Source organism: Natator depressus, chromosome 5, assembly GCF_965152275.1.
Source record: "Natator depressus isolate rNatDep1 chromosome 5, rNatDep2.hap1, whole genome shotgun sequence".
NCBI lineage: Eukaryota > Metazoa > Chordata > Testudines > Cheloniidae > Natator > Natator depressus.
The window spans coordinates 110474524-110495304 of NC_134238.1; the positions used below are offsets into that span (position 1 = coordinate 110474524).

A 20781-nucleotide genomic window follows, 5' to 3' on the forward strand; every position below is an offset into this window, starting at 1 on the left:
CAACACCAACTTCAAAATGAAAATTACTCAGTCAGGGCTTGTTAAAAATGAAGATTTTTTGATATCCTTATGCCCCAACATGGGCCTTTCATCAGTTCCCACCAACTCCTAGTATCTCCCCCAACTTCCATAGTCCCCACAGACCCCACCTAGGTGTTACCTAGGGTGATTGAGACCTTATAAATGAGAGAGAGAGAGAGAGAGAGAGAGAGAGAGAGAGAGAGAGAGAAGTGTGCAGCTACCTTCCAACAGACAAGAAGACTATAGGTCTGTTTTATCCTAACTAACTGTTTATTTTACAAAGGGTGGTACGTGCCCAGAATTGCAACACATGAAGCTCACCTGAAAATAATTCTTAGATTTAACAAGCCCAAGGCTATTGCAGTTTGGGGTGGAGGAAGATAAATCTTGTCTTGACAAAATGTGAATGCTTCTGGGCAAAATGCCAGGCTTTTCAGGTATTCCTTTGTTTTTTGTTTTTCTTGTATTTGTTTATTTTTAAAGGGAAAAAGCTTTTATCAGTTTACCTAGGAGTGATGAAATTTCGATACATGATAGCCCTAACATCAGAAATGGTTTTCATATGATTTCACTAGCATGGGACACAGATAAAGCTTGAAGGAGTTGCTCACTTATAATCTGCCAAATGTGGCTATTGAAATCCAGTAGCTTCCCCACATGCCATGGGTCATTCTCTCCAATATCCGAAGCACCCTAGTTTGGATGAGATGTGTCACTATACAGGTTAGAGAATGCTTCTACAAAGGCTCATATTAACTCAGTATTTGTAATGCTCAAACCTGCCTGAAACTGATTCTTTCATTCACTAATCTGCAGAGGGTAGTGTTTTCCCTAATCTGTAACAGTATGGTTCTGTACTGTGAACCTATTTTGTAATACAGACCTGTTTATACCAGTCAGGAAGATCATGGCAGTACCTTGCTGGCAAGAACCATGTTTAAATATGGTTCTGACTAACACAATTGGAATTCTAGTACAGGTAGGCCTGACCATTCCCCAAAGTATACTTTCTACCTCATCTGTTAAGACAGTTTGTGAATGCTTTAAGATAGTGAGCTATTCACTTCCAATTGGTATCTCTTTAAATACTCCATGCTGTTTGGAGAAACCAAATGAGCACATGGGAGTTTATGGTGCTCATTGGAGTAGACAGGCATGGCATGAGAGACAGTGGCCAAATGGATTGTGCCTAGTGAGAGAGAAAGATACAATTATTATTTCCCTGCAAAAACCAGGTGAGATTTTCAAAAAGCAACCAGCTTTGGTTATCCCTATAAAAAGATCATCCATTTTTCTTGCACTCCAGTCTCCAAAGGAAGATTGCCCATAATTAAGTGATAGCTGAAAGGAAATGGAAATGTCACTTTATGTATGTTTGTAAAAGTGATCTCTCTCCAAAGTTCATGTAGAAATCAATTTTAAAATATTTAGAGAATTTTTGATTGATCCTATTAATGCTTACTGACTGTGAAATGACATGGACTTCTTTATTGTTATTACAGGTGTTCCTGCTAAACACAGAGCATGTCTCCTTTTCTGCAGCATATCCTAATTTAATTGATATAAACAAATTATTCACATATTGCTGTTAGCAAAGATACATTTATGCGTTATTGGAAAAGGAATGGATGGTATATTATTTACGTCAGGAAAGAGAATTCATTTTCCTGAAGGAAGTGCTGTCTAGGCTCATCTGTAACACACAAGTTAAATTTTTTTTTATTAAAACCGTGGATCCATTTTATCCGCATTGCCACTATAAACATGTACTTATTCTCATTTAACTTAGCCTGGCTATATGAGAGTTTAGAGTGTGACCAAGTTTCATCTGCAGTAGATTTATGTTCTGTTTTGTCACCAAACACAAGTATATAAATGACTTTAGTTATATATCTTTATACATTGTGAATGTCAATTGCTTTAAAGATAATAGCAAATGCATACATTGTAGTAAGCTTATGTGTTATAAAAACTCCACTGATTTAAAAAGATGCTGTGATCTAACAGATTAGGTATGAAGACCTCCTGAGTTCTAATCTTTGTTTGCTACTGACTCATTGTGTAGATTTGGGTCAGTTAACTTCCCTTTCAGTTTCTACACCTGCCAGATGGGATAACGCTACTTACCTACCTCAACAGTGCTGCAAAGACTAGCTACTATTTGGACAGTGCTAAGCATTATTTACAATAAATATAACAAAATGCTTTATCTAATATGGTTGATTACAACTTTGAGATGAAGACTGAATGAAAAAAAAATCCTGATTACATGTGAACCAAAAGTAACACCAAGAGAGTAGGACTGCTACTGTACAGCCAGGTCATAACAAGTTTACCTTTTACAATTACAATAGTATGACTTAATATACACAAAAGTGTCGTCTTCCTCAGAATACTGCCAAACACATTGCTCTTCTGCTTTACAGAGAATATTTGTTTAGCCAAATATATTCAAGCTCAGGGTAAAAGAAAATTATTTATTTAGTCTGAAAATTAAAGCAATCAAGGGCACAGGGCTAGCTCCAAAGCTGTTAGTGCAGATACACCACTCTTGTATGTAGGGAACCTCACTGTACCTGATTGTTGTTGGTTTTTAATAAAGGTGGTGGAGGTTCATGATGTAGCGGTGAGGAAGCTGAACTGCTGTCACTGTCACTACCGTCACTTAGACTAACCCTGAGGAAAAAGAGAGCCACAGAAATCAGATATAAAAACAAAGGCTGAACACACTGCCGCTCCTCGATCACACTTGTAGGTGGGACACTGAGAATGTTCTTTGCTACACAAGCTGTCATTAGTTATTGGAATTTTGAAAGTGCAGCTGTGCTGTCAGTAAAGGGCAGGCACCCAAGCAGAAGTCACCAGTGGAATAAGAACGGTGTACTATGGAGAAATGGAATAGCTGCCCTCACATAGATCCTTCACCTCAATGAATGAAGTGCTACATTGTTTAGTTAATAGTTGTCACTAGTAAACAGAATCTCAATGAGGCAGGTGTCCCAATTGCAGACCCCCCTGGAAACTGTGGGCAGGAAAAACAAATTCCTAAAACACTTTAAAGAACAAAATGTGAATTCCCCACAGCTACTCTTCCTTCCTTCCATAACCTTCCAAGCTTGCATACTTCCTGCTTCTATAAGTGCTTCACTAAAAGTTAATTAAGACATCCACAATATAATAAGTTCATCAGAAAATAATTTTATTACATTCTTTCTTCTGATCGACAAAGCACTTTTTCCACTCCAATGCTCAGCATAACACACAGTAACATACACTGACACTGTGGGAGTTTGAAGATTCTTAGGAACTTTTTCTTTCTCAATGTCAGTTCTCAGAACTTACTGGTCTAATGCATCACAAACATGGCAACTACCAACACAATCAACTTTGTTGGGATCCTATCTGTATCCTTTTATCCTATACCCCAAAGTCATAAGACTCAAAAGCAAGAGGAATGAGGTTCTATGAATTACCGTGCAATAACCCTGCAAAGGTCTGTTTCCCATTAACCTACAAACTGTAAGCATTGTAAAGACAGATGGTTTTTCCTCTAAGAGACAGATGGATTGAAATTGGACATTTGGAGGGAAAAAGTTGCACATAAGAGGAATACAGTAGAACCTCAGAGTTACGAACTGACTAGTCAGCCACACACTTCATTTGGAACCAGAAGTACGCAATCAGGCAGCAGCAGAGATGGGGGGAAAAAGGCAAATACAGTACTGTGTTAAACATAAACTACTACTAATATAAATGGAAAACAGCATTTGTCTTCTGCATAGTGCAGTTTCAAAGCTGTATTAAGTCAATGTTCAGCTGTAAACTTTTGAAAGAACAACCGTAACGTTTTGTTCAGAGTTACAAACATTTCAGAGGTACAAACAACCTCCATTCCCTATGTGTTTGTAACTCTGAGGTTTTACTATAGTTCATTTTCTATACACTATCACTGCTGACCATTTGAATTTTGCATACATTCAATTTTATTAATTTTCAGCTGCCTTATTAAGTTATACCCCACTAATAATCTATGGGCTTCCTTTGCAGTTTACTCTGGGGGGGGGGGGGGGAATTCTGCACCCCTGCGCAATGCAGAATTTTGCAGAAATTAACATTGTGCATACACAGAATTTCCTTTCCCCCATGGAAATGGCCCACAGTGCTGCTGGCCACCACTAGGGGTCACTGGACTCCACAGAGCCAGCTTACACATAAAAGACACTGCTGGGGAGGCGGGAGGAGGGCCTAGAGGGTTCCTGGCAGATGCAGTTCCCAGCACGTCCTGAGGGAAGGAGAGGGCAGCACAGGAAACTCGGTGCAAGCCTGGGACCGAGCATCAGGCTGTTTCTCCCTCTGGATTCCTGGGCTCTGCGGGGAAGGGGAATGGGTGTCTGGACTGGGGGCGCCCCACAGCTGGGCTCTGGAGCGGGAGAGAGGGTGCGGGTATCTGGGCTGAGGGAGCCCCACGATTGGGCTCTGGGGAGGAAGGGGTTCGGGTGTTTTGGCTGGGGGGGGCCCCACAGGTGGGCTCTGGTGGGGGAGGGGTTGTGGGTGTCTGGTCCCCCAGCTGGGCTTGGGCAGGGAAGGGGGCAGAGAAACAGGAATTGGGTTGTCATAGGGGTTTCTTTAACTCTACTCCTGGGGGAATTTTTGTGTGTTCTGTATTATTACAGACATACTTGCTGACAAGTATTTTGAAATAAATTACCAAAATAATTGAAACTGGCTATGATTCTGTATATATTTTGACAAATAAAATTTGCTGAATTTTAAAATATTGTGTGCAGAATTTTTTCATTTTTTGGCACAGAATGCCCCCAGGAGTAGGAGTTTGGAAGACTCTTTGGGAAACTCATTCCTGCAATTCACTGACAACAATGAATCCAGACTTGGGGCTGGATCCCCCAAACCTCTTCAGTCTGATCCTATATTGATGCAGATGTTGGACCTGTGAAAAGCCATCTTAGTCACCAACAAGCGAGTTGGGGAGGTTGTTGATGGAGGTTCTTCCTCCCACCTTTAAACCCACGTATCTTTCCTTTGCTGACTGGGGAGAGAATCTGAGGCTACCAACCGACTGTTCTATTGGTTATCAGAAAGTACTCTGACTACTTAGAAGAGTGGCAATTGGAAAGAATAGAAAATTCAGCAAGGAGACTGCCCCACCCCTGCTGATTAGGGGAGACCGGGCAGCCAATGACTGCCCAATCAATAAGAAAGGGAAGCCCACAAAAGCCTGATGGATGGCTCTCCTGGGACTCTTCCCTGTTCCTGTGGCAGGCAAATTGAAACACAATCTCTCCCAAAGTCTCTCCCAAAGACCCAAATGGGAGGAATTTCGGGGGAAGGAGGACAGATGTGTTTAACTATTACTCAACTGTTGTCCCTCTTTTTAAATCCCAGAATATGAAACCTATTTTGTTTTATTTAAACATCAAAAACAATAAGCCATTTTCTAGTTTGAACAAACAGAATAAAAGATTTGGGGTTTTTTCAATGAAGTTCTGGGTAAAAGTAAAATTGTCAACAAAAGCTATAAGCCACACCATTGCATTATTTGCATATGCCATGTTTTACAGAAAAAACTATTTTAGAGATGTTTCAACATTTCAGGTTTAAAAAAAAATTGTCTTTTTAAATCTCTTCACCATAAAGCTAGGCTCTCTTATTATCATGAGTAGAAACATACAGGATTTGGAGGAAGAGAAAAATCATATCTACTAGATTTTTTTAAGTCATTACAACCGTCTTACAAAATCTCTCTCCATGCATAACAGGGTTACGATTTAATAGTTCACTATCTTGGAGAGGCCAGGGCTAAATGATCAACTTTACCTTCTGTTTCTTATGCTCATTCACAATGCTGCAAAGCCTAGGCTGTAAACACTGCATGGAGGGGAATGTTTACTTGTTTTTTTGAAAAGTTATCAACTTAGTTTTAAAAAACTGAGAAACATTTCTATTTGTCTTAAGTTTTGCAAAGTTTTGTTTAGGAACACTAACACCCCCCAAACAAACAAAAAACCCCTCTACAGCTGGAGACAAATGGGACAAAGAGTGTCTTATAAAGTATATTTAACATTAATCTTCCAACTCAGAGGTTCTCAAAGTGATATCTGTAGAATGGTGGCTGTTCATAGGGCCTGCTTTTCTCCTGGATTCCAGATGATAAACTGCATTAGAGAGACAGCTAAAATACATTTAATACTTTCCTAATATTACTCTTCCACGTAAGCAATTGCTCAAATTGATACTCAGGTGTTATGTGATCATGAAGGATAGGACAAGAAGTACACAAGACCCTCTTTCAGATGAGGTATCTACCCACTATGAAAAAGTTTAAGAGCCCCTGTTCCACCTTGTACATGATTTTCAATGACATATGGCAACAGCTTTAAAATGTATGATGAATTTCTCATTTGTTATGTCATACTGAAGTCACAGTCGGGATGCAGAACAGATAATAAAAAATCAGGCCAGAAACCTCATCATTTTTGGGACTAGGGCTTGCAATACATCCTGCATGCACTGGACACCGTGTAAATTGCTTAGATAATTCCCTCTAAAACAATGAACTCTGACAGCTTTATATATGTCAATCACAAGATTCGTGGGTTAACTTGTAGCTGGGGTACAGAACACCTTGCACATGGAGGATCTGATTCTGCTCTCACTTACACCAAGGTGAATCAAAAACTACCTAACAGAGTCACAAGAGTGTAAAGCCAGTGAAAGTTAGAGGAGAATCAGGTGCAAACTGACCAAAGGGTTTTGTGTAGAAGCAGCTCACATCTGGAAACATCTGATTTGATAGTTTAAAAGTGGCACCGCATATGAATGCTTTTTGTAGAAATTGAATAAATTGCCTCTCTGTTTATTGAGCTTAAGCTATTCAGCTTTAAAAAAAAATTAATCTGTTGTAACTACTGCTATCATACTACCTCAGGCTTCAAGTTGTTTGCAGTTACTCACCTGCGACCTCTACTTCCTCCACGAGTATTCACAGGTCTCTCCATTTCAGAGTCATTCTCATTCTCATCTGCTTCATCTGATTCATCTTCATTATCATCAGAATGCAGATCTTTCATTATAGACCTCAAGGGACCTGACCAACAGAAATGACAAAACAGACACAAATCAACAACTGGAATTCCAATTCACTTTGCAATGTTCCAAACACATCAGCCTATTATGCAGTTTTACAAAGGAAAAAAAATCCAAAGTGTTAGAGGTGGGGGAAGACTTTTAAGCATTAAACAAATGAAGTAATGCACTAGAGGCTTATGCTACAAACACTTGCACATGAATCATTTACTCACGCAAGCACTCCTGTTGACTTCAATGGGCTGACTCATCACAGTAAAGTGACCCATGTGTCTAAGTGTTTACAGGCTGGCCCCCTGGAATGTAGCTGAAGCAAAATATTTTCACACCAAATATTCCCCACTGCATGTTTTAATTTAAGAAAAATTGAGTGTTCTATTTTTGTTATTATAAATGAGATACTTATAAGCTGCTAGCCTTCCCCCCTGCCCTCTTTCTCAAATGTTATTCTCTATCAATAAAGTTCTACAGAGACATATTGGTAATAGTACATTTGTTAGGTTAATCCATGTATTGAAAAGCAGAGTTTAATAAAGCATTCTGATTGTAACTTGTTCTGGCCAAGGCAGTCTTTGTCTGCCTGTTTTTGATCTATTTAGATAAAGCTGTTCCTTTTATTTCAAGGTCAATTTCAGGTCAAGCAAGCACTTTGCTAGCATTCATCTGTAAGAAGCATGTCAATCCCATGCAACACTGGTCTATCTTTTCTCTTGAATTAATTTGAGGTGCTCAGCCTAGTTCTCCCTAAGACTCTATAAAAATTAATTTAGGATTTAGTTCTTTTATTGTACCTTTTATTTATTTTGCTATAAAAGGTGGTTACGCAAAACTGCATGTTTAACACATGTGCGAAATATGAAAGAGGACAGCTGCTTAAAAGGAGCATGGGTAAGGGTCAGCTTGGGAGGCTGAAGGAAGTGAATCAAACCACAGAGTTTGATTCTAGATCACATCATATTCGAGAACATAGAGGGCATCCAGGAATGGCAGGAGTAGTGGTGGCAGTAGTTTATTATTATATTTCTATACTTGCAATAGTTTATGATTACTACATTTTTATGGCGTCTTCAACACCAGAATCTCAAAGTACTTTGCTATCATTAATAAATTAAGGCTCACAATACTCTGGTAACGTAGGTAAAGTTCACTCACAGTTTCGGGACCATGGTTTAACAATGAGACTATACTTCCCCTAGGTAGGGGACTGTGATGTAAATTATTTCAATTCTGATAGGGATCACAGCAGAGGCACCCAGAGTGTCTTTGTCCAGCGTTAACAGTGCTTACTGGTTTTAAGACCTATATTTAAAATGGTTTACAAGTAAGGCTGTGCAAGATTTGTTTAGGTTGGCATGGTTTGGGCAAATTGAATTCAGTGGGTTCTGTTCTGTATTTGCATACCCTGAAGTCTGCTTGGAGCCAAGCCCATAACATGGGGCTGATGGGCATATGCCTCATGCATCAGACATGGGCACAGACCACAGGACAGGCAATTCCAATAGCAACAGACTGCCGGCTGAGACACTGCACAGGCCAGGAGAGGACTCCCATCCTTGGCTTCTAATAAGTGGATGTGGAGGATAGTGGTGAATTCCTTGCCAGGGAAGAAGGTCACCTGCAGCACCACCATGGGGACAGGAAACAGACTGATCAGTTCCGGTCTGCTAGAAGAGATTCCTTCTGGCCAACTGCCTTCATGCCTATTGCTCTGCATGGGGAATGAATGGCATAGGGACAGGACAGCAGAAGAGAATGAGTGAAAGAGTCAAAGAAGGGAATTAAGGAGAAACTATAAGAAAGAGGCTGCATTTGAAGAGAGATAGAAATAAGGAAGGAGAGATTAAGGGGGAGGAGGAAGACAAGAAAACAAAAGAAACTGAACAAAAGACTGGATAAGTGGTAGAGGAAGAGAGAGAAAAAAGGGAAGTATCAACATTCAAAAACGAAGCAAAAATAGACAGACATAGGATGAAAGCTGTTGAAAGGCGGACAAGGAACTGGTTAAAGGGGAGACAACAATGGGTCAGACTGAAAGGGTAACTGTCAGTGTGGAGGGAGGTTACTAGTGGAGTTCCTCAGGGACTGGTCTTGGGATCAAACTTATTTAACATTTTAATTACTAACCTTGGCACAAAAAGTGTGCTCTAATAAAATTTGTGGATGACACAAAGTTGGGAGATATTGCCAATATGAAGGAGGACCAGAATATCAGACAAGAAGATCTCAAGGTGACCTTGTAAACTGGAGTAATAGAAATGGGATGAAATGTAATAGTGCAAAGTACAAGGTCATGCACTTAGGGACTAACAACAAGAGTTTTTGCTATAAGCTGGGCACTTATCACTTGGAAGCCACAGAAGAGGAGACAGACCTGGGTGTACTGGTTGATCATAGGATGACTATGAGATGTCAATGTGATGCAGTTGTAAAAAAGGCTAATGCAATCCCAGGATACATCAGGTTAGGTATTTCCGGTAGAGACAAGGAAGCGTTAGTACCATTATACAAGGCACTGGTGAGACCTCATCTGGAATACTGTCTATACTTCTGGTCTTCCATGTTTATAAAAAATTAATTCAAATTGGAACAGGTGCAGAGAAGGGCTACTAGGATGATCCGAGGAATGGAAAACCTACCTTATGAGAGGAGACTAAAAGAGCTTGGCTTGTTTAGCTTAACCAAAAGAAGGCTGAGGGGAGATATGTTTTCTCTCTATAAATACACCAAAGAGATAACTTAAACACCTCCTGTCCCTCCCTGGTATTTAAGTGACAACGTGAACACAAGAACAGATAGATATAAACTGGCCATCAACAAGTTTAGGCTTGAAATTAGGCAAAGGTTTCTAACCATTAGAGGAGTGAAGTTCTGGAACAGCCTTCCAAGGGGAGCAGTGGGGACAAAAATCTAACTGGCTTCAAGACTGAGCTCAATAAGTTTATGGAGGGGATGGAATCATGGCATATGTCCCATCGGTGACGGCCAGTAGCAAAAATTCCCAGTGGCTGGAGACGGGATACTAGATGGAGAGGGCTCTGAGTTACTACAGAGAATTCTTTCTGCCTGGTGGGTCTTGCCCACATGCTCAGTGTCTAACTGATCACCATAGTTGGGGTCAGAAAGGCATTTCCCCCCTGGTTAGATTGGCAGACACCCTTGGGGTTGTTCACCCCCCTCTGCAGCATGGGGCACGGGTTACTTGCAGGTTTAAACTAGTGTAAATGGTGAATTATCTGCAACTTGAAGTCTCTAAATCATGATTTGAGGACTTCAGTAACTCAGCTAGACGTTAGGGGTCTATTTCAGGAGTGGGTGGGTGAGGTTCTGTGGCATACAGTGTGCAGGAGGTCTGACTAGATTATCACAATGGTCCCTTCTTACCTTAGAGTCTATAAGAAGGAGGAAAGGAACAAAGAGGAAGAACAAAAACAAGAGGGGCAACAATAGGTTAAAAATATTGAATTCAAATTTAACAATATAAATGTACAAATATTTAATCTCACACACAGGGCAGCATTAAAAACCAACATTTACCAGTTAAAGTGCCTGGAGGTACCATAATTATCTCTTATTTTGGCAGAGGACTGTAGGCCACTCTAAACATCTTGCCCCTCCTTTGAGCCTATTTGGCTTCACTAGTCCTTCTTAGAGTTTTGTGTTAGTTTGAACCCAAAGTGAAGTAAAAAATTAAACCAGTGAGTTGTCCTCACCTGCCCCACACAGTCTGCTTCTGTAACAAGCCCAAGCTACCCCTTTATCTTTAAGTGTCATCTTCTCTGTACATGCAACTATATGTACCCCAGTATGCGCAGCATAGGGGCATCTTATCTGCTACTCCTCTGGATGTCTTCTGGGGGAAATTAGATGGCCCTCTCTCTGGCCCTTCACAGGGCAGCCAGCTGGCTTATTCCTCTCTCCTATGTAAAAAGCCCTCCCACAGCAGACACACAGACATAACTCCACCTTTGGCATCTCCAGAGGCACAAGACAGACTGCCACACCATATCCCATCCTCCATCCCCAATAGACAGACGCTTACACAATAGCAGACTGGAAGATGCATTCATTAACAGGAAATTCCCAGAACAGAGGAGCATCTAGTGGCACTTACTGCTGTGACCACACACCTAGCAGTGTTGGTGGTGGGAGGGGGAGAAAGAAGGGCTACCACTTATTCTGCAAAAGGTTCAGAATTGGAAAATCTGTGCAACCTCCCACGTACCCCTCATGAGATGGAAGGGGCCAAACCGCGCCCTCCTAAAGGTGTTAGGAGGAGAGGAAAGTGATAGACCACCAGGTTCCCTCCTTGAAAAGACATCAAAGAGGTAAGGAAAACGTCCAGGGCTCTTGGTGGGGGTAATGGGGCAGCCCACATATACCACCCCTGAGGTTTCTGTGAATACCGGTGGGATTCAGTATAAAAGGTTTTGCACAGCCTTAGTTACAAGCCAAGCGCCTGACGCTGGGGATGCAACAGCAGCCTATTTTCCCCCTTGCTTTTGTGCTCTAAAGATAGTTATAACACACTGGAAACATCGCTGTCCGAACACAGAGCCAATCCGTAACGGTCACCTTCATAAAACTCTGACAGACATGCCTTCTGTTTAGATTTGCTTTTTAAAAAGAATCCTCTCTCTGGGGTACTAATCTATTCCATTTTAAAGAAAAAAAAATAAGTCTGAGGAATATAAATGCACACACTGAAACAAATTCAATTTTAATCAGTCAAAAGCTTCCTGCTTTAAAAAAAAAAAGCCAAGCTGATCAAGAACATATCAGTTGTACAATTTGACAAAGTCAAGGAAAAAAGCCAAACAGGAACTAAGTGGTTTAATAGCTCATATGAATCTCAATTGATTTATATAAAAACTGGTTTGGCAGGCTTTCCTGGCAGAAACTTACATTTCTTTACTGAGTTCTGAGGGAGCCAAAATTATTAGCCAGAAAAATCTAAATGTGTCCTTAAAGACTAACAATAATGTTCTCCATGTCAGATTATTTTTAAAAGTAAATTTCTCATTTGGGAAGTTTAAGGGCCTAACCCCTTGAGGTGCTAAGTGCTATCCAACTCTTAATAAATTCACTGTGTGTGTGCATGAGCACACAAGGGCGGCAAAGAGTAGACAGAAATGCTCAGCAACTCATTGGATTGGACTCTTGTCTCATGACTCTTCAAAGGGATCCACAAATACAGACCCTTATTCCCTACATGAAGTCCGATTAACTCATGTGGGGCTCCATGAAGGAATAAGGATCTATTGATCCTTCTGCAAGATTACGACTGCAAGATCTTTAGGATCTAGCGTCTGTAAAGTATCTAGCATGTTTCTTGGTGCTATGTAACAAATAAATAACTATTCTCTTCCGAATGAAAATATACATTTTTTTTCTTTCTGCTTCTTACATGTTATAATCATGTTCACATACACTTTGAAGAAAAAGGATGAAGCAGAACAGAGGCTAATTCACTACTTCAGACTGTGAAAAAGACAGCAGAAAAGTGGTAATGAGATTCCATCAGTCATGTTACTGGTTGGCCCCTTCATTGCACACTTTTCTCAATTTCTTTTCCTTTTTTGGTACCTTGTTGTCTGCTGTTCTGAGATGGTGTAAAACTGGAGCTGGAACTTGAGCTTGAACTGGCAGGGCTAGGCTGTTCAGACTTTAAAAAAAACAAACACAAACACATAGTAGTAAATACATTTGCTCCAAACTTTAACAACAACAAAAGAGCACAGTTTACTGCTTCATGCACTTCTCTGCAAGGAAAAATGCCACTAAACAGATGATATTCACAATGATAATTATTTCCTAACCATTTCATGGTGTTAGAGAGCCAGAAGGTGTACAAATTACTCTGCATACAAAACATACACACTGTTACAGGTCATACACAAAAGCTTTGTTTCACAAAACCAATACTCTATACAGTAAGCTACCCATGCCCTAATTTGAGAAGTTATACAACACATGGGCTTAAATGACTTTATAATGCAACAGACCTAATGATATAATGCAGGCTTATCCAACTTTAGTTGCAATGTTTTCCTAGTAAATCATGACTAGGACTCTAGGAGGCAGAAGGGACCCAAGTAAAGCAGGCTAGATGACAAACAGAAAAAGCCTAGGACAATTTTTTTTTACCATCACCAAAGGATATATTATTTTATAATATAATTTTTTTTTTCTGCTCCCATTGGGTTTCCCCTCAGCACAACACTTTACCCTTATGGAAAAACCCTACAGACTTTAATAAGGGTTGAACTAAAAGGGTTTAATTTTTCTAATGGTATAGATTTCATTAGAACACCTTTGTAAAGGATTGTTAAAACCAACTTTTAGCATTCAATGGAGAATTATGACCTTGCAACAGAATTCTATAGAGAGTATATAATTTTCTATTAATTCTATAAAAGCCTTAGAATATTTTCTGTAGAACCTGATCAGTTTCATCCATATTAAAATCTATACATTTTTTGCCATAATGGTATACGAGTCTCCTATTGAGTCCTCATGCCTGTTTACCACAATTTTGCAACCACCCTGACCTGACCTCTCGCACCACAACTTTCTATGGCTTCTTGTCTCAATGCCTAAAAATATAAGAACAAGCAAGCATCCGAAACAAATACAAGACAGCAGAGAAAGCTAAAGGAGAGGCTAAAATCCTCCAACAACATGAAGAGAAAAATGCCCCACTGAAAATATGATAACTTGGATGGAATTTTAAACCCTATTATTAAAAAACAAAACCTCCCCAGTCTTTAAGATGTATGTAACTGCATCATTATGATGCGTTAACAGAGAAATCTTCGAACTCTTTTTGGCTATATACTTTCCCCTCTGATTAATATAGCACTAAATCCTTGTCAAAAATAACAGCAAGAATATCTAGCCATTCTAAAGCTCAGAGCTAACTGGCATTTTTATGCATACAGCTTACATAAGCCCAACAGTTGCCTTTTTGTCATAAATCAATCTATTGTTGCCCTTCATAATGAGAAGGCAGATTTATAGCCTTTTACCGCCTTTTCTCACAATCGAAAAGATGCCTATTTGGGCAACGGAACATCTCTCTTTTTCCGATAATGTTTGGGGAAAAAAGTAACATCTGTTCCTCTCAAATGAATTACATCTAGAGTTCTCAGTTAAACAATCGAAATACAAACTTTGGGCCTGATCCTCCAAAAACTTACAAACTTTATTCGAGTGAGTCAAGTAAGTGCAGAAGTCGTCAAGAACTAAATGGGACTATTCATATGAGTAGGATTACTCATGCATGGGTAAGTGTTCACAGAATCAGACCTATAGATATACAGCCCCACACCCACTCCCCCCAAAATAAGAGAACTGTTGAAAGAAGCACTCAGTCATGAAATGGCATGAAAATACTATTTTCCCTTTTTAAAAAATGCCTGGCAAGCCATTCAAATATTAAAATGAAGGTCTTTAACTACACAGTATGATCTAACAATACAAACCAAACATTTTGGTCCAAGACTACATCAATAAGGAACAAAAATGGTCAATCCAAATGGTAAATATATCAACAATTTCAAAACAAATTTTAGCCTCTTGCCTAGAGTGGCTTTACAAGTTACTCTAAGGGTTTCCTTTATCTGTCAATTTCTGCTTTTGACAACAAAGTTACTTGCTGACAACTGGTTTCAACAGGTTGTCATATGTGTTGTATATTTTTGTCAGCTACTATAATTTTCACACAGAAATTGTAACTTAGATGGACTCAACCACAAATTCTAAGCTTCCATTTTAAATCAGATCCCAGTCACGTACCAATATTTGATTTATAATATTTTTGAAATCTGTAAAACCTGGCAAAAATATGTCACATACTGTTAGGTGTGGTTAAGGATGCTAAAAGTTCACTGTTTTCATTTTTGGATAACACCACACAAATGATTACTTAAGGTAAAAGGCTAACCCTACCAACACTACAAGATATAATGCTTACCACTGCCAACAGTTCAAATTGACTTTAATGGAACTGATTGTAGTGGCAATTGGCAAATACTAGCATCAGTAAGTGTCTAGAGGATCAGGCCTCAGGAGCAAACCGATGTGTGGTTTGTAAATTCACTTTAATACTTTTCTTGTGTTAAGAGATACAATATTAATCTGCTATAACCAAAATTATGCCACATAATAAAATAGTTTTGAGAAATCTTAAACTGTAGGAATAGGGAAAAGCCACTGAGTACAAGATGTCTTAACACACACTTGTCTTTTTCTTTTAAATGTTTCATAACGCCACCTTGAGCTCATTAACATTCTTTGCTTCATCTGTCCTCTCTAGTCACTTATTCCATGAGAGAGAGAGATTAGCATAAATGTTGACTATTAACTTCTGGAAACTAAGTTAGCTTTAACGGTTCTGAAAATCCCAGAGGGTCGAGGAGGAAGAGTTGCTTTTAATATAAAAATGAATATTATTTGCAGGAAAAGTTTGCATTGTAGAAGAAACTGAAAATATGTCTTCCATGCATGAATATGGATTCGTGTCGAGTGGGCTAACACTTCTTGTTACCAGAGGCTATCTTTTGTCACTTCAGCAACGCTTTTTGACACTTTTATAGGCTGTTATCCCAAGGACTTTGGTATTTATGGCCTTTATTCACTTGGGCTCTCTGCTCTTATCCACTGGTTACTAATCACCAAATAGATTTTTTTTTATGGGTCTGAAATTAGCTTAAAGGATGTCCTTCAACAATGGAAGCTCAGGACAGTACCGGCAGACAGGTTCCCTGATATGTCCTTTCCCTGTTTTACTAGTTTTCTCTTCCTGCAGACAAGCTAATGAGGATTCGGACCCAAACGGTTCATTAGTGCAATGACCCAATATGATTTATTACACACTTAGCCAGACTTTCCCCCTCTCCCTCAACTTCTCTCATACTGATGCACAGGGGAGACTGGCTCCATTATTAGAGCGGATTGAAAAATTCTGAGTTTTGAAACTGTATGACCAAAAAATAAAAGGAGCAATTTTTGCAAAAGTTGTTATGAAATGCGTCCCTTTTTTCAACCAGCTCTAAATCATTCTATTTCAGTCATAACAGTTTCTTTCTGTTTAAAAGCAGTACAATATCAATTTATTTCTGATCTACAGAGGACATTTCAGGCAAACTCACCTGTTAACATTATACAGCACAGGCGTGTGAAATAAACCACCTTTGAGAATTTTCTGTCAAGGTTTCATTGTCGCATTGGATTTGTAGAAATACTAGTTTATAAAATACACTATAGATATACAATAAAATGTCTGGGTTTTTTACCAGATAGGTGTGACAGTGTCAGGCCAGATGGCTACAGGAGATATATTGGTCTCAGATTAAGCAGGTCCATTTTCCGTGGGTAAGGTAATGGGGCAGTTTTTTGAAACAAGAAGGAACCTGCTGGAACAAATTCCAGCAGGAAGGTTAATTAGGACACCTGGAGCCAATTAAGAAGCTGCTAGAATCAATCAGGGCAGGCTGGCTAATCAGGGCACCTGAGTTTAAAAAAGACCTCACTTCAATTTGTGGCATGCTTGCGAGGAGCTGGGAGCAAGAGGCACTAGGAGCTGAGAGTGAGAAAGCATACTGCTGGAGGACTGAGGAGTACAAGCATTATCAGACACCAGGAGGAAGATCCTATGGTAAGGATAAAGGTGTTGGGAGGAGGCCCTGGGGAAGTAGCCCAGGGAGTTGTAGCTGTTGCGCAGCTGTTCCAGGAGGCACTCTAGACACGTGCAGTCCACAGGGACCTGGGATGGAACCCGGAGAAGAGGGCGGGCCTGGTTTCCCCCCAAACCTCCCAACTCCTGATCAGACACAGGAGGAGTCGACCTGGACTGTGGGTTCCACCAGAGGGGAAGGTCTCTGGGCTGTTCCCCGACCCACATGGTGGCTCAGCAGAGACTGCGGGGATTGTTCTCCTTCCTTTTTCCCATGATGGCAAGTGATGAGGTTAGCTGAGTGAACGGCAGGTTTGAGCCACTAGCAAAAGTGGCCAAACTGAGGGCTGCCGTGAATCTCTGAGGCGAGCAAATCCGCCAATAAGCACAGGACCCACCAAGGCAAAGGAGGAACTTTGTCACAAAGGGAACAATTACAGTTAGTGTTGTTGGGTTTGGGGGTTTTTGGCCTTTGTTTTAATTTTTATAAAAGGTAGTGTTTGGTTTATGCGTAATGATCTAAAAATATTTGTGTTTTCCTTGTACTATGAATGTTGAAACATGTACCTACTTGAAATAGTTTATAGATTAATATTACTTCCTTGATAATTTCTTTAGCAGATAGCATCTCAGAAAGACAGTACTTCAAGAAACTGTTTTAGGACATGTAATTTTCGCTTCTGCCAGACTCCCTTTAACAAAGGATTTGGGGGTGGGGATACAGCAGGAGGGATATTGTTTACTACTTCCTAGGGTAAACTGCTATAAATCAACATTTTTGTGTGTGTATGTTTTTTTTCATATTTGCTAACAGTCCTGATGTAGACAGGACAGTCTTATCTTTTTGCTTTCTGGCCTGGATCTTCATCAGCAGGGACTGAATTTTTAGTTGTTCTTCTCACTTTTCAGAGTAACAGCCGTGTTAGTCTGTATTCGCAAAAAGAAAAGGAGTACTTGTGGCACCTTAGAGACTAACCGTAGCTCACGAAAGCTTATGCTCAAATAAATTGGTTAGTCTCTAAGGTGCCACAAGTACTCCTTTTCTTCTCACTTTTGGCTTCTAAATACCACTGCACATGTGTAATCAAATTCAGCTCTCCTTCTGCTCCTATGCTGGCTCTCTCATTGCAGAGAGAGGAAGTCGATGCTCCATTACCTCCCCTGCTAGCAACCAACCTTCCATTTCAACCTTGCTCAAGGGAGGAAGCATCAAAGTTGCACACAATGAAATGAGAGTCAACTCAAGGGGAGGAGTTTGCATCCTTAGTGTGTGTGTGTGCGTGCGTGCGCGCGCGCAATAATAAGGCCTATATATAGTAAAAGATCCCCATGTTACCATATGAATATAAATCTGAATTGAGTTGAGCATACATTGCCCAAGCTTGATAACCTTATGTTCCCAAGTAGCACCTGCATCAGAAATAAATCTTAAATTAATATAGCTGGGATAGAAAATTTACTAGGTAATAAATTTAAAAAATTTGTCTTCAGGTGGCCACACCATTAGCGTGAGGTGGGAATTGAAACCCTTCAGATAGAAATGGAAATATTTATAACTATTGTAACAAAATGATGAGGACTGAAGAATGAAAAAAATACTTTAGAGCAGCAATTAGTTAAAATTAAGAATTACAAAATTAAGTGAGGAAAAACCAATGAGGTATGAAAAAAAAACCAAACTAAAATAGCAGTTTTTATTTTGCTACAGTAGTTCATGCACAACCCCCAGAAGTCTTGTATTGTGAACTACACTATTATTTCTGAATGCTATTGCATTATCCATGTGAATAAACAATGCATCTTTCCCCTAATCTACACTAGTAAATTAAAAAAAAAAAAACACAGTAAGAAAAATACAATGGGAAAGTTAATTTTATTGCTAATCCAGGACCATATTTTCTGTCAGAGAATATTACAATAGATGCCAAGAGCTCTGAAAGTGGTATGTGTATTTCCAAATTGAAATATATGCATTTAATTTTAAAATTGTCTACAGCTGCTGGTGCAGCGTCAAGTAGAACTAATGCACATCTCATGCAATATGCCCTCCACTGTTCCTGAGATAAAATGGCAGACTAACAATGTTGGATAAAAATCCTGACCACAGTACAAGCATGCCCCTCATCAGCATGCTATTTTACCAATGCAACACTAAACTAAGATACAATACTTTGCAAGAGGGATAACTCCTCAGCAGGTACTGACTCAAACCACCAGCTTGTAACAAGCTCATCCTTGCGAAGGGAAGAGGTATAGGGAGAATAGTGACACGGTGACAAGAACAAACCGATTTAGGAGAGTAGCAGAGTGCCCCAAAAGACAAAGGATTCAGTTCCATGCAGTAAAACATCACGAGTCAGGCCCCCAAAACGTGAGACATAAGTAGTAAAACTGTGGGTTCTTTTTATTTGCCTTCTGGTTTCTCAGCTTTTAGGGTGCACTTGTGTCAAATTTTCAAGCGTCTCTTATCAGGGCTAAAAAAATGTTTTAATGAAAGCTGAAATTCTCTTACGATCATCTGTCTCCAAAACCTGGAGCTTTAATAAAAACATCAACTGTAATGAGACTCATGATAAAATTATGAGATTTAGCAACATTGCAATCCTGCTCCCACTAAAATCGAAGGGAGATTTGCCACTAAGTTAAATGGGAACAGGATTGGACCCAATAATTCATTCTCTCTCTCTCTCTCGTTAATTTTTTTTAGATTTAGATATTTAGGATTGTAAACTCTTTTTGAAGCAGAGGACGATTTTTCACTGTGTGTCTGTACAGACCCTGGCACAGCAGGATCTATCCCCAATTGAGGCCTCCAGATGACACAGCAATATAAATAGTTATTATAGAGCACATGCTTGAATATTTAGGAACTATAATTTTACGCAAATCAAATAATCTATAGTTAATTTCCTACCACACATACAGTAATTGTATAAAACACTAACTAGGGCCTTCACACCAGCATCAGGGTCCTTATCCTGCAACAAGAACTTGCTTTCATCATGATAGACATTGTTTATGTGGTAAGCTGTGACCCAGCATGCAAAATCGGCCCATTTAGTAAGAGGCTAATGAAAGAAAGGTAATTGCTTCAGTAGTTAATATGTAAGAAGCCTTGAATACATTATTTCTGAATCCTGAATTTAAAGATATTAAACCAAACTTTTTAGCCTACCTGGTGTGAACAGTTTAATGAAGCAGTGTTTAAGAACAGTAGCAGTCCTGCAAAACATGCTTTTGCCATCAGCAAGTTAAACAATGACTGCTAAAGTTAGATTTCTCTGTCCCTTTCTCCAGGTGGAGGAAAAAGATAGGGGGGAGAGTGGAGAAAGGGAGAGAGTTTTTTTTAATTAGTTTAAAGCAGCTGTCTAAATGACAGCAAATATATAATCTGGACTCCCAGTCCATCCACCCAGATCACAAACACATCAAAAGCAAACGTCCTCACAGACTGCTTAAAACCTGGGTTCCATATCTGACACTATTTTATGTACACTTATAACCTTACTTTTTTTGCAACAAATCAAACACCAAACATATTACTCTCCGCAAGCATCACTGAACTTCAATTCAAATTGCTTTAGTACTTTTTTTACAAAGAGAAAAGTTTATTTAGAATAAGATTATTCTGGATCTTGAGTAGACCTATTGTATTTCATCTTACTTCAGGCATTTTTTTCCCTTGAAATATTTGGTAAAGGAACTCACATTTTCAAGACACAGGATTTGTTTTTACCAGATATTGTAAAATGATGGGTTCATACTAGAGAGTTATGCCAAATTAGAAATCATACTCCTAACAACCACATAAATGAAGATCATCAATGAGTGTTCAAAGTACAATACTGTGCTAATGCATGCATCCACTGTATGTTATTATATAGGTCAAGTGCCACCCTCACTTAGATTTAGATATGCTATTGGAAATAAAGGGAAAGTATTATGTACATGTATATTCTTGTTATACAATTAAGAAAAAACAA

General features: G+C 39.4%; 1 protein-coding gene across 2 annotated transcripts in view; it reads right to left on the reverse strand.

Moving 5' to 3' along the window:
- The window catches only part of MLLT3 (MLLT3 super elongation complex subunit), a 218135-nt gene that overhangs the window by 15495 nt on the left and 181859 nt on the right, over positions 1-20781 (reverse strand). For both annotated transcript variants that reach the window (XM_074953456.1, XM_074953458.1), the window contains exons 7-9: positions 12709-12787; positions 6994-7126; positions 2598-2697 (exon numbers count right to left, since the gene is read on the reverse strand). In XM_074953456.1, coding sequence (XP_074809557.1) covers positions 2598-2697; positions 6994-7126; positions 12709-12787 — 312 coding nt within the window. The remainder of the gene's footprint in view (positions 1-2597; positions 2698-6993; positions 7127-12708; positions 12788-20781) is intronic.